This window comes from Vanellus vanellus (genome assembly GCF_965231255.1).
Source record: "Vanellus vanellus genome assembly, chromosome: 1".
NCBI lineage: Eukaryota > Metazoa > Chordata > Aves > Charadriiformes > Charadriidae > Vanellus > Vanellus vanellus.
The window spans coordinates 148,923,315-148,938,413 of NC_138905.1; the positions used below are offsets into that span (position 1 = coordinate 148,923,315).

Below are 15,099 nucleotides of genomic sequence, written 5' to 3' on the forward strand. Positions count from 1 at the left end.
CAACCCTCTACTTAACTTTGATAACCCTCTGTTTCAATGGGTTTCATTCTCCCAATCACAGACTCTTTATACATCAGCACAGTTAAAAATACTGTATTTTGCCACCCTACAGACACATACACTGAGGTGATAGGATGAAATGCACAAAAAATAAATGGGTCTTGACAATACTTTCTTGACTTGTAGAACTAGAACCAACGTCTGACATTATTCAACACGCTGCAAAGGTCTTGTTCTACGTTTTAACTATCACACAATATAAAATACTTTTTCCTTAACAGTGGCCTAGAACTAAAAAACCAACCCACCAAACAAAAGGTTTTCATCACATCTCTGAGACAGTTTTTATCACATCTTAAGCATGCTTTCAAGAATTAAGAATTAATTCCTAAATGGAGGAGAATATTACAAACCTTAGTGTTAAGTGCAACCTGTGATTCCTCTCCTGAAGAAGTTCTTTTACAGTGAACATCCCAGAACCCAACAAATACATCTGAAAGATGAGTACCAGAATTGTAATTATTCACCTTTACAATGAACAAAGACTTTGTCCACAGCACTGAAGCCCAAAATACAATTATCACACAGAATCACAGAATCTTCAGAGTTGGAAGGGACCTCTAGAGATCATCTAGTCCAACTCCCCTGCTAAAGCAGGATTGCCTAGAGCACATTACTCAGGACTGCATCCAGGCGGGTCTTGAAAATCTCCAGGGAAGGGGACTCCACAACCTCCCTGGGCAGCCTGTTCCAGTGCTCTGTCACCCTCACCGTAAAGAAGTTTTTCCGTGTATTTGAACGGAACTTCCTGTGTACTAACTTGTGCCCGTTACCCCTCGTCCTGTCACTGGGAACCATTGAAAAGAGCCTGGCTCCATCCTCCTTCAACCCACCCTTTAGATACTTGTACGCCATAATAAGGTCTCCCCTCAGCCTTCTCTTCTCCAGGCTAAAGAGTCCCAGCTCTCTCAGCCTTTCCTCATAAGGGAAATGCTCCAAGCCCTTAATCATCTTAGTTGCCCTTCGCTGGACTCACTCCAGCAGTTCCCTGTTCCTCTTGAACTGGGGAGCCCAAAACTGGACATAGTATTCCAGTTGTGGCCTCACCAGTGCAGAGCAGAGGGGGAGAATGACCTCCCTCAACCTACTGGCCACACTCTTCCCTATGCAGCCCAGGATTCCATTGGCCTTTTTGGCGACAAGGGCCATCATGCACAAAAGTCTGGTAACAAAAATATAATTACATAGGCCCATACATAACTAATTAAAAGCCTTTAAATTTTAATAAATTTGGTAATTTATCAAAAATCCTTTTTCTACTGAAGGACAATAAGCATTTTTCTTTCTCTAAGATCTGACTGGAGACACCTCAATATATACAAGTTTAAGCCCAGCAATACAGGAACACTGAAAGCGATGACTGAATGGGGCTCAGACTGAATAGGTCAACACTTCATAGTCCTTCCCTGATCCAAACTTGGCTCCTCCTGAAGAACTTACCTCCTCCAGTCCTTTTTCCCCAGAGCCTCCCCACGAAGCACTGTACTGAGAGAGACAGCTCTACTGCCCCTGAGGAAGCCATGGAAGAGCAGATATGTGGAGACTGAAACAGTCTCCAGTTTTCCAGTATTCTGGGCAACAATATGAGAATAAATCGCCTAAGTTGCCCACAGATCCAAGTAGTTACATGGGAAGGCTGGCACTTAAACTTTTTTCAGTAAGGGAACAAACGTTAGCCCTGAACAAAATCACTAAAGTATCAGGGCAGGGCAATTTCTGGAATTTAGCAACTTTGTTCAAAAGGACTGTTTTTTTATGGGCCCAAAAGGCCTGACATTTTGGCACAGGTTAGAGGCCTCAGTTAGGGGTGTTGGATCCCATTCATTATCTAGTTCAGTAAAGAGGTCCACAACATAAGAGAACTAGTGACGGGGCCTCTTAATTTAAACCAGCAGTTCCCAAACTTGCTGCAGACAAGCCTTATTTGAGAAAATTGGCAATGCTCCCTCCCCATTGTACCAAGGCATTTGTCCCTCCTTCCCCTACCCATCTTGCCTTCTCTAGGATCAATGCTGCTATCCCTTTGCTTTCTTCCACAAAAGTTGCTAGTTTGATTTCCTTGCCTCTCATTTCCTTGCTCCACACTGACCGGGCAGGCAACAGAATAAAGGAAACTTACTGTTCCCTGAGATCTATCTTTGACGTCATACACGGAGAGTTTGATTTGTGTCATTTGATTGATAAGAGAGTCTTGGAAAAAGGCAATGCTGCTTAGAAAGATAGGATTACTTGTTCCCTGTAATCATAAACAAAAAAGGCAAAAATTAATGCAAGGTGATATTTATTAGGAAGAACTGCTTCCTGTGTTAGCTTCAATTTTAAATCTAATCCAGCAGTACCTCTCCACTTACCTCAATAATTTCTGTCTGTGCATGCTTCGTCCAGAATGCCTGAGGAGGTGTAGTTACACTCACTGCTACAAAACTATTTGGTTTTCGATCTAGCGATGGAGTTAGCAGCTCACTGCAAGCTTTAGGTACGCAATAGATAAATAAATTTAGATTCAGGATCTCTTTCATATTGCTGTAAGACTTTATGTTTTTATAAAAGCATATTATATACTATGAACAATAAAGCCATGAAGGGCCTAATATTCATTCTACCACCACACTATAAAGGCAGACATCACTCACCTTTGTGCATGCAAATAGTAAACGTGCAATCAGATCAGTCTGGCTCCAAGCTGTAGAGATGTAATTTAAACTTGTTCTCTACAAACACCTGCCTATCCACTCCCCTGGCACAGCTCATTAGAACAGCGTACATGCATAGGTTTTCCTCTGGGAATCTCATGAGCACGGCTGCATTTGATTTGAAGTCATGCTCCATTAAGCCCATTACCAAATGGCATTTTGCCATGAAGAACCAATAAAAGTGTTTGTACATTGAACAAGCAGCACTACTATGAGGAGAACTAGTTCGTAATTGTAAGAGGACAGCAATTTATTTCCTCTAAAATGTTATTCTGAGTTTAACTGCTGGGAAGGGACTATGGTGAGTAGGAAACAACCACCAAAAATTTCAGTGAGTGACTCTACACAATTACCTTAAAATTCAGAGCCAAATTTTAGCTAGCTAGATACAGGTAACTACAGTGCGGTCTGTCTCTGCTTCAGCTAGATGCAGAAAGTTAATTCTGAAATTTACCTGGGCAAGCAAAACGTATAAATGTACAGTAAACAGCTTTGCAGTTCTAGATATTTTTAATTTATCTGAAAATATTTGAAGTACTTATTCAGCTCTAAGGAGTTCTTATAAAGATTATTATTCATAACACAATTATATATATCTGATAAAATCTTCTAATTTTTCATTTCAAACATAGTGTTAAGACCTTCCAAACATTAGTGCACTATCAAGCCAAGAAAACCAAGCTGCAGTTGAAAATGTGGACTGAATTTTCATGAAGAAAATATTTTTCACTTATTCTTCAAGTGAGGTGAGTCAATGCACAATCTTCTTGTCCAAATTTAACCATCTCAGAAATTAGGTCACTTCTGCATCTCACATTATTACTTGACAGCAAAGACCACAGGAAAGAAGGTATGTGTAAAAGCTGGTTACTCTTAGAAAATATTCTGTCCTAAAATGGTGTTTCCAGCAAATCTTCCCTTTGCTTGAAGACCTGAACTGCTGATACACTGAGACCGAAGATAGTTTCACTGTGTCTTCACATAAACAAAATAAACATTTAAAATTAACATTCACATAGCAAATGTTTAAAATTTTACACGACAGATGTTTTAATTACAGACTTTTAAAAACATCACAAAATGAAACTGTTGGCTGCTTATCAAAAGATACTGTGCAGGCAGCAAGAAAACTGTACCACATCTTCATAAAAATCAAAGTAAAGTTTCAATCCTTAATATATGAAAGGTACTTAAAAATCAACAATTAAAAAACTTCACACACACTCAATAGCAGGTATCATCAAAATTAGCATAAAAATCACTAAGCCTACCTAAACTGAACTCTAAAATAGGCTCATCTGGATCCTGAATGTTTCCTGTAAATCAGAAAAATTAACATAAGATTAGCCAAACATTGCTGTCATGTGAAAAATTTCCTGACGTTGCAGTCATACAGAGAAAGAAATTAAATTTTATAGAAAAAAAATAACATTTTTAGTTTAAAGAGCCATGACTGGTATTTAAAATATTTATTAGCTAATCTTTGGTATCTAAAAATGATTTGAAAAAGCTGAGATGAACTCATTGTGTAAACCATATTAAAATATGTAAATCTATACAAGATTATATGGAATATGGGAATATAAAATGCCAAATCTCAGTAGAAAACAACAGAATTAAAGCCACTTAGTGTCTGAGCCACTATTAACTCCAAATTATTGAATCAGATATGACTCTATGACTCCTCTGTGATCACTGAATAGAAAAGTTTGAAAGTACCTGTCTCTCTCACTAATCTAAGAAAAACCTCTGTGGGTTACAATCCTAATTTACTCACCATTAAATGAGTTAAATTAAATTATTAATTCATTAAGGGAGGGAGATAATTCTCAGATCTCTGAATCCTCTTGAAAATTTTATACAATGTCAAACAAGGAGGTTGCCAAGACTCTTTCTAGACCCTGACATTCTTTTGTTGTTTTCTCCCCCTGTTGCTTATTTTTGACTGATAAATATAACTGCACAAAATCTACTTTAATTTCTTAGGTTTTTTCTTCCCTCTCCAATTTTAATATTTTGTCTATTTTAAAAATGGTAAGTTTAGGATTTTTTATTTTTTTTAGTATAATTCCTTTGTTTCATACCCTCCAGGTAACCAGACATATCCAAATCTTCTAGAAATTAAAAGAAAAAAAAACAATGTAGATTCTGAAAGTAGTGCAATAGCTGACATGAAGGTACACACCTGCTAGAGAAAGGCCTAGCATGTCAGAGGTGACATCAATGGTGGAGGCCCGTTGCACGGTGCGGGATTTTGCACCATGGCGGGGACTGTGTTCTCTTGCTGTCATTTTGTCATGAAGAACCCTTCTTTTCTTGCTGCTTGGCTTTACTGATGCTTGTCTTACAGAGTAGCAGAATGCAGCAGGTTGTCTCCAATTGCTATTCCTCTAACATAACCATGCTAAACAATAAAGAGAGAAAAACATGCATCAGAATTTTAGGTCACTATCAGCTACTGTTCTTTTTAACAGCAGCAAACCTACTGTCATAAAATTACCTCAGGTCATTCAATAAAATGCTCAAGGCAGATCCAATGCACAGTAACTCAATTTGCATGATACATCTGTAGCATTTTACTGCAAATTGTTGAAAACTGTACCACATGTGAGAAAGGCTCTTCTGTCAGAGAATGGGGATTGAGAGAGACTCGTTAACAGACCAGCTGCTTTTCTCCTTTGTCTAAGTTATTAAACCATCCTTAATGAAGTTTCCTGGTTTTCATAATCCCTGGGGAGCACAACTAAATTTGTCAGATGGGGCCTCTGTCTGCAGAGGTAGGACAAGGGATAAGGACAAAGGGACAATGGGTCCGCAGAATGCAGAACAAAAGGGCAAGAAACGTTGTTAGCATCAGCACACTGTGTCGTTCCAGGCTCTACTGCCATGAGAAAGGGATATTGAAAACTATAAATAAAACTCATTGGGTGAGAGCAAGGTTGAAATTCTGGGATGAAGATGTAAAAAAAAAAAAAAAGGAAAAGGGGAAGCCTGCTGCTGTGCCATATGGCAGTGTCTGTGCTTTTCCTTCACCCTACACTTCATTGGTCTACAGACATCCATGACAGTTGTTCTTCCCCTCACAATGCCTATAAAATGAAACATTACAGTAGGAAAGAAACACAGAACCTACAGAAAATTTGATTATGTTGTTAAATATGGTGCTTTTGGTTTGGCTGATAAATTTGAATGTTCCTTCCGTCAGCCACATTAGCACCGCAGTTATAGAACTTTTATATTTGTTTCATACTATTATGACAAACTCCATTCATTTAGGAAGCGAGATAAGGAGTTAAATCTGATAAACCTGAAAGGTAGTAATACAGTGACTCATACCTTCACAGCAGCCCCTCATTCATTTTACAAAACATTCAAACCATGCTGCATAATGGGAGCATATTTTTTTCCTATTAGGTTGATGGACTTAACAATGGGCAAGATGTATTCTAATTAAATAAAGCACCTAGGTTTTACTTGTGTTTTAAATAGGCATTTTAAAACTGTCTGAAGGCCTCCAAAGGAACATTCAACCTGCCTCACTTAAGTTTCTGACTTTAACTAGTCAGCATCTCCCTCTGGAGGATTTCAAAAGAATCTCTCTCTCCACAGAGAGCTCAACTCAAGTATCTTCTTAACTAGCACTAGTTCACTGGACATCTAAAATTCAGATGCAAGTTAAGCATCTAAGACAACTGAATTGAACACAACCCTGGCCATCTACATGAGTTTAGGAATGAGATTTTAAATGGGGAGGTCATACTAGGGCGGAAGGAATTTGGGTCGTGTCCACCAGCTGGGCCAGTCTGTTGCCACTCAGAACTAATAATATGCCTTGGTGATTCAACTCAGGTTTATACAATATAGTATCATAAGCCATTCTTTCCAAATAGGAAAAAAGGGAATTCTTGAGCAGAAGAAGCAGAAATTGAGAGCTCCGAACATCCTGTCGCCTAAAGCTTTGAAACTCTGTGACAGCATACAAAACAACACGCTGCTTATAGGTAGAATTTATGACAGCCAAAAATTAGAGCAGGCAGTTTTCCAATTCATACGGAATCACAGAATAGTTGAGGTTGGAAGGGATTTCTGGAGTTCATACAATCCAACTCCCCTGCTCAAAAGCAGGGTCACCTAAAGCAAGTTGTTTAGGACTGTGTCCGGTTGATTTTGGACAAGAATGGACCTCTCTGGCCATAACTTCTCTGGCTAACCAGAGAGTTTGCTCACTCACAATAAAAAAGCTTTTCTTTTTTTTCCTTCCCCCCTTTTGGCTTGTGAAACACCGGTCTTTCTTGAATAGTACTGAATGTCCTAAGATTTGGTCAAATAAAACTTCCCTCAAAATTCTTTGCCAGTCTCCAAGTCTTTCCATTCTAATTTCTTCCCCTTCTCTCAGCAATAGGTTTTCCTTGATTTGTTCTTTATGTAATGTGACATTTAATGATTTGTAAGTCCATTAAAGCTAACTGCCTAATGAAGCAGAACACCTACAAAATGAGCTTACAGAGATTTAGACAGGATGCCATAGCCCCTTCCCTCAAATCCTACAAATACCTTATTAGAGAATAACTACCATGTTCATGTAGGTACAGGTCAGACAGCAGTTAGGTTAAAGAGTCCATCTGTTTTTCAGCTAAAATCTCTGTAGTTGCTGACATCCTTAAAAAGGGCCAAACCTTGAGAAGTTAAAATAGGGTCAGGTATTTTCTTTGTTTTGAAACTATTTCTGTTTAAATATTACTAATATTGATTTTCCAAGTCTTTCTAAGTTTTCAACTATTCATTTAAATTGCAATATTAATATCTCACCTAATTATATATTTTTAATTTACTGACACTGATCATACTTACAGAGGGCTCTTTTCCTCATGTGTGGAGGGATTTTGCATATTGTAACATCAGTTAAGTCCACATCTAAAAAATTAACAAAACAATCAGCATAAATAATCAATCTTTTTACACAGCAAAAATCACAACCAACAGGCAGGTACCATTCTCAGATTAACTGTAAATTTAAATTCTGATTACTAGCTTTCATATTAAAGTTACTGAAACTAGAAAAAGAATATGATCCTCTGCTGGACCACACCCAGCACTAGCCATAGCAATAGCCAGTCAGAGCAGAAGCACCATGAAATAAATGAGCTTATGCTGAAAAGGACTGACTTCGGGTCAGCATTTAGTGAGTGGGTAGCATAGCTGTAAGAAATATATGTTAACACGTTTACTGAAAGGCTTGGTGCTATTAAGAAAAAGGAATGTATATGATATGTTGAGTATGAGACAGCATTTGTTAATACGCTTGCTCTTCTGTAGTTAAACTTGCAAAATTATGCTGTTTGGAAGAGTTATAACCACCACTAAAAGATCAGGATGTAGGGCTCTTTCTCCATTGGGTGAAATTATTATGTGAGGTAGGTTTCTATAAACAGCTAGCAATAAGCATGCAGGAAAAGTGAACTATTTTTAAATCTAGCACATGTTAACTGAAGGTCTGTATTTGCTAGTGGTACCATCTCGTTCAAGTACAATTGCATTAATAGGATATGCCTTTTAAGACCTCCCATATATGTCATACTACAATAAAAGAGATGGGGAAGACCAGTCTGAGCTTTTTGATTTAATTGCCAGCCCTATCAATTACCCAAGACTGCTTAAGAACATAGGTATGAGCTCCTATCACTTATGGAAAGGGTTTTATCTCAAACTGCATAGGAGGAAGGTATCTCACCTCAACTCACTACCCAGGTTCTCTATATAGTCAATGGTGACACACAGGCAGTTCCAGAGAATGAGTCACCATTTTCCAAGGTAGGTGGGATGAATCACCCCATGAAGATACCTCTCTCTCTAATTATAGAAAGAATTTAGATGACTAGCTTAGACCTGATGCTGCAGCTGGGCAAACTGGATCCCTCCCACAGTTGTGCTAGCTCAGGCAGGATGACTTTCCTCTGACAAGTGATAGGACAAGGCGAAACGGGTTCAAGTTATGTCAGGAGAGGTTTAGATTGGATATTAGGAAACATTTTTTCACTGAAAGGGTTATTAAACATTGGAATAGGCTGCCCAGGGAGGTGGTGGATTCGCCATCCCTGGAGGTGTTTAAAAAAAGGGTAGATGTGGTACTTGGGGACATGGTTTAGAAGTGGTTTTGTCAGGGTAGGTTAGTTAATGGATGGACTTGATGATCTTAAAGGTCCCTTCCAACCTCAGCAATTCTATGATTCTATTTACTGCAGAGCCTGACAGACCCAAATGACAGGTGCTCTGATCACTCTCTTGAATTACAACTATGTTTTTGATAGAAAAACTCACGGTTTTGATAGAAATCAATGGAGGTATGATTCCTACCAAATTAAAGATAGTATTAACACACCAGATAGTTTCCTTAAATGGTACAAAAGGCTAGTACCACTCCTGGAGACAGCATTCCCAAAAGCTGATGTAATTCATACCCAGACAAACCCCATCTTGAAGACTGCACATGCACCTACACATAGCCTTTGGCTTTGCCCTTACTTATACTGCAGACAGTGGATGCTGACAATACATGCAGCTCTGCACTTCATGAAGTTTTGCTGCAAGCCCAGATTTCAACTGTGGCTTCAAAAGAAGTGTGAAAAGCTGTTGTTGACCCCCCATACCAGTAACAGTCATTTCCATTGTGCAGAAAAGGGTTTGAAACAAGCCTCCCTTCTGTTACCTGAATATTGATTTCATAGAATCATAGAATGGTTTAGGTTGGAAAGGACCTTGAAGATCAGAGTTCCAACCCCCCTGCCGTAGGCAGGGACACCTCTCACTAGACCAGGCTGCCCAAGGCCACATCCAGCCTGGCCTTGAACACCTCCAGGGATGGGGCCTCAACAACCTTTCTGGGCAACCTGTGCCAGTGCCTTACCACCCTCAAAGTGAAAAACTTCTTCCTAATGTTTAATCTGAACCTGCCCTCTTCCAGTTTAAAGCCATTCCCCCTCGTCCTACCGCTACATGCCCTAGTAAAAAGTCCTTCCCCAGCTATTTGGTGGTCTATTAGCACAAAAGCACATGGCCAGAAGACAAGATCTTCATCAGATGTCACTTCTAGCCTTCTACCTTCAGTCTTGGCTGAAGCAAATGCCACTCTGCTCAGCTGTGTGGCTCCACATGCTGCGGGCTTGAAACTTTCAGACATTTGGTTTCACTCTGACTGCTTGCAAGATCTCAAGGAAAAGCAATGATCATCTGTTGGCACCAAAATCTTCCCTTGATGATTAGCTTGTACAAGTTAATATTCTCCTTATCTCTACAATTGTTTTGACAATATGCTTGGTCTGTTCCCTTCTTGAAAAAAAACAACCAAACAAACAAACAACCTCCTACCAAACTACCCCTTGAAACAAACATGTGTCAGGTGAGATCAAACCTTCTTTCACCCTAACACCTACTTTTTTGACATTCATGATACAACTGTAAGAAACAGGATTTTTCCAATTCACACATCGATAAGTAGGAGAAAGAGGCTACTCCAATTATAGACTAAATCAAAATCTACTTTGCGACTGTACTTTTCTACAGCCATAGTGCTCTGGGCCTATGGTATTTGATTAGGTAAAGAAGCATGCCAAAGCAGAAAATGCAACAGCAGTGAAAGGCTAAATGTTACTGATACATCTACATGAAAAGAATATAGAGAAAGGGAGATTGTGACAGCTTCTTTAATGTTTTAAAAAAAATAGGGATGCAATCCTCTTAAAATTTACTATCCTCTCCAAGAGGGAGTGAAAAAGTAGTTGTGGGGTACTTAATGAACTGCAATTAGTTTTACCACTCTTTGGACTCTGGACTGTAAGGTTCATACTCTGAACCTTACCAATTGGGGTTCCTGTTCCTGAACAATCAATCCATTTTGAAACATCAAGAGCACTCCTTCAGCCAACTGCATTCTTCAGATAACAACTTAATAAAAAGTTTCTCTGGTTGAAAATGTTTTAGCAATACACAAAAAAGTGGAAATGAATACTGCCTGAAACAGTATTTTGGATCTGCAATATGGCCAGCCTTCTAACTAACATCCTATTAACTGTATCATTATGGACAAAATAATGGAATGGATGAAATGCCAGACTATGCTAAGTTATGACTATGTTGCCTTCCATGTAAGAGCACCATCTCTAGTATAACTACCATACAGATTTTATTTATTTTTTTTTTTGCCTCCAACCATAGAAAACCTTGGTAGTGAAACAAGATTTGGCTCAAGACCAATCTTTCAGCAATTCCAGCATCCCATCTCCAACAGCTGTTTCAAAGAAGATGCAAACTTTAATGACCATGCTTTAGGGTCTGAGGTGAAGTTCTGGATCAACCCTATCACTCATGGCTGCAGAGGCAGCCCAAGAGCAGAACATCAGCTCAAAGGACAGAAGCTCCCAGCAGAAGTCTGCTAAGACTGATGCTGATTAAGAGCTTTTTTTTTTTTTACAGTCTCACAAACACTCTTCTGTCTCATTTAATGAATGTCCTGAATCTCACACAGATCACAACAACAGGAAAACTCAGAGCCATGAGCTTGACACCTTGAGTCAGATTCTTCCATCGGTCAAACTCGTGGGGGTGGCAACACAGACTACGCCTACTGCAGATCCATTGGCTAACAACAGAGTTCATTCCCCTTTAGTTACCCCATGATCTAAGACATCCCACTTCCATGCCACTTGGGAAAGCAAAAGCAAGTGGTGCCAGGATCCATTATGGACCTTTGTCTCCAACCGAAATTACTTCCCTACCAAAAACATGCTTGACAGGTGCTAGTCCGTCAGCTCAACAAAGAAGTTGTACTTCCCCCCTCTCAGTCTGCCCCTTAAGTCCAGGTTCCCCTCACAAGCTGGTTCAATATCCTAACTCTCCAACTGACCATAATCTTGATTACCAAGGACAAAAAAATAAGTTTGCCCTGAAGAGTTTTCTTGTCACTGTCTGATGCCCTCCTCAGAATTCTGAGCAAGTGGGTGACCTCAGCAAGAACAGGGAAAAGTCTTCCACAAGAAAATGAAATAAACTACTGCAAGACATAATGAATGTATTTGTGCAGCATGGAAATTCCCAAATGTAACCTTTCAATGATATTTAGACAAAAGGCCATTTCAGCAGCAGAAAGTAGCTTTCTTTTTCTTTGCTTTCCTGTCCACCCTCTCTCACTTAGTTATAGGCAAATCTGTAAGTCTCAAACTTTCTTCTTGATCCTTCCCTGCTATGAACTTCAGCAAACTCAATTAATCTAAAAACCTAATTTTATCTCTTAAATATATTAAAGTACTTTTAATAGAAAACTGCAATTTAGGCCACTCAGTTCTTTGTGCAAATTAAGACTATTTGTCTAAATTCACAACTGAAATATAATTAGCTTTCTTCTTAACTTAATGAGATATTGTTTTAATTTCACTTGTCATCACAACACTTCTATTCCTTCAGTACTCCTTCTACGAACACAAAAATATGTACACCCACAGGTGGAAGCGAACACTCGCAACACACATTTGCTAACTAAAAAGGAAAAAATGCAGCTCTGTTTCACTTTGCAGAACCGCTTTTATCAAGTTGAGCACAGCACAATTCCATGGAAAATTACGAGTCTTGTTACAGAGCAGTCCCACCCTCTCAGCCTCCTCCCTTGTTTTACCAACAGAAACTGAAACAGCTTAAAAATGGTATTTACCCTAAATTAATCTTTACCCTTTTTACAAGAAAGATGCTGGGTACACTGTGGTGAAGTTTCCTGTGCATGGGATGACTTCTCTCCTCATGACGCAGGGTTCTCACACTACCTATATAAACATGGAAAAGCCCATGAGAACCGGGGACATATTTCCTGTTTACAAGTTTGGACTGGAAACACATTTCTGAATTTGATGGTCTTTTGGACACCTTCCTAAACCCTGCCTCTTCTAAAGCAGTCTTTCATCATAACCATGACGCCCACAATGCAGAAACAGCATTGCTCTAACTGGAAAAAAACAGAGAGTTTAATCCCCTCTCTGAGCTCCTCCTGCTGCAGGAAAGGGTGGGATAGGGGAACAAAGGCAGACAAAACCAAAAGAACCCCCAACAGTTTATGACCTGAAATAGAGATAAACCAGACACGCCTTAACGTTTGCTAAGGATTTCATATTGCTGTTGATTACAGACGGATGGCAGTAAAATATCCTCCAACATACAGGCAATGAGAAAGGGAGACCACAGAAGACACAGAGGGATAAAAGCACTGAAACTAGATCTGTAATCAGGTTTGGTCAAGCTTGGATTACATCGAAAAGTCTAGGGAACTATCTGATCTATCTGCCTATAATATCATCCACTTCACAGACTAACACAGCACTAATTAAACCCAGTGTATTCTGGTCAAAACAACCCAGGAATTACAGGCTATTGTTAGCACTGTCTTCTGTGTGTTTGATGAGATCTCACATTCTGCTCTGAAACCACTGAGCTTCACCTGTGGAACAGGACTGCGCTCCAGGATCACAGTCTAAACATTTGCTTACTTTCCTGACACTACATTTTCCCACATGGAAGGAGTGCTCTGTTAGGTCACAGGAACACCAGGAAAATCTCCCAAGCACTCTTCATTTTTACATGGCATTCCTCTGACTTGCTGTGATTCCTACACTTACTGTTTAACACGTTTATATAAATTAAAAATACACAGCAGCATCTAAGTACAAACCAGAAATGTGTGAATTCTTTCTCTAACATATGTGTTTTAAGTAAGACTTAACTAATTGACTCAGGAAATGAAATAGCGTCAAGTATTTAGAAAATTTAAAATAAATGTTAGTGTGGGAGTAATATTCCACAAAGGTTATTACCAGGATTTAGGCAGCATAGCAAAACTGGAGTCTTCTGCTACTAATATAAATCTGCAATGCATATTTCTCCATCAACATTTGTTTTGTACTCCTGAACTGTGTTTTGTGCATATATTTTTGATCAATAAATCTTTTTTCTTATACAGTGCATGTCTAGACTATGCCCAATGGCCAGGATACTGGATGTCTTTTCAAATGAAATAATTCTTTTTTGGTTCCAGATATCTGATTCCTTTGCGGTGTTTTCATAACTTTTCCTGGAAAATAAAATTATCTGTTTGTTTACCCTGATCTTTGTAAATCAATGGGAGAGAGTGTTGTTGTGGGCCAAGACGCTGACTGCAAGGCTCTTTCCTGGATTCCTTTCTGGAGTCATGTGAACAAGTGATGGGATGCTGGCAGTTTGGAAGCATAAGCATCTAACTCCACACAGGTCAACAACAGTCTACACTTCCCCCATTGCTCCCATTTCAACACCTGGGTGGGACAGCTGTCCCGGTGAAAGGAATCCCTTTGTATGCCAATCCTGTCCTGTGGGTTAACAGTAAGATCACTCGCTAAGATATAACAGGGGTGTGTGCTGCCAGTTTCTGAAAATATTCTCCTTGACAATCCATTTAGACAGAATGCAGACCCCACTTTGCTGGCCCCATCAAAGACCTCAAACTCATCCAGAAAACCCTGAACAGGTTCCTAGGATCTGGGCAAAAGCCCCTCAACATTTGGTTTGCTTTCTTGCCCAAGTTGTGAGGAGAAATGATGAAGTTCACACAGGGTTCTCCACCAGCCAGATAAAGTCAGATGTGAGCTGAGATGACAGCCAAAAGGGAGTATGGCTGGTAGGTTTGAGGGAGGATGGATTGCTGAGCTGCTTCTCAAGAAGTGGTAGGACACAGGACTAAACAGAGCAAAAAATATTGCTCATCAGCTGTCAGCCATTAGCTATGCCTCAAGACAGAAACAGAAAGAAGAAAAAAAACTATTTCTGAGTGGGCCTTGGACAAGATGCAGCCTTTATATACTCAAAAATGTTTATACATTCAGAACTTATTCAGAAGCACAAGCACTGGGAAGGAGCAAGAGGAGACTCAGAGAAGACTGAAGGGACTGCATTATCCTGTGTTTGCACTGCACAGCAGGCACACTCTGGGTCGGTGGATGTACATGAGCTATGCCCAGTTCCTCCCTGTGCCCCATACCTCCCTAACATGTGCACACACACATACATATCCTCCCTGCCCTTCACAATGTGGTCAGAGCAGCTGTATTCTGATCACGGCCAATGAGAAGGGGAATTGGAAAATGAAGTGACAGGGTCTGAGACATATTAATTTGCCAAAGCTTTTCTGCTATAGGCAAGGAACTGTTGCAAACACCTCTCTTTCAGAAAAGGAAGCCACACTTTCATTTTCCAACAAAGCCAGAAAACATTAAAAAGTGATTTTTCAGAGGTGTCAGCATGTCACCATTTGCCCATTGCAGGTCACAAGGAAGGA

At 39.6% G+C, this 15,099-nt stretch overlaps 1 protein-coding gene across 1 annotated transcript in view; it reads right to left on the reverse strand.

Moving 5' to 3' along the window:
• INPP4A (inositol polyphosphate-4-phosphatase type I A) overlaps window positions 1-15,099 on the reverse strand; it is a 137,399-nt gene that overhangs the window by 46,131 nt on the left and 76,169 nt on the right. Inside the window, exons 4-9 of the mRNA XM_082496840.1 lie at window positions 7,605-7,667; window positions 4,939-5,157; window positions 4,025-4,069; window positions 2,412-2,530; window positions 2,180-2,296; window positions 414-493 (exon numbers count right to left, since the gene is read on the reverse strand). Of these exons, the coding sequence (XP_082352966.1) occupies window positions 414-493; window positions 2,180-2,296; window positions 2,412-2,530; window positions 4,025-4,069; window positions 4,939-5,044 (467 nt within the window). The 5' untranslated portion in view covers window positions 5,045-5,157; window positions 7,605-7,667. The remainder of the gene's footprint in view (window positions 1-413; window positions 494-2,179; window positions 2,297-2,411; window positions 2,531-4,024; window positions 4,070-4,938; window positions 5,158-7,604; window positions 7,668-15,099) is intronic.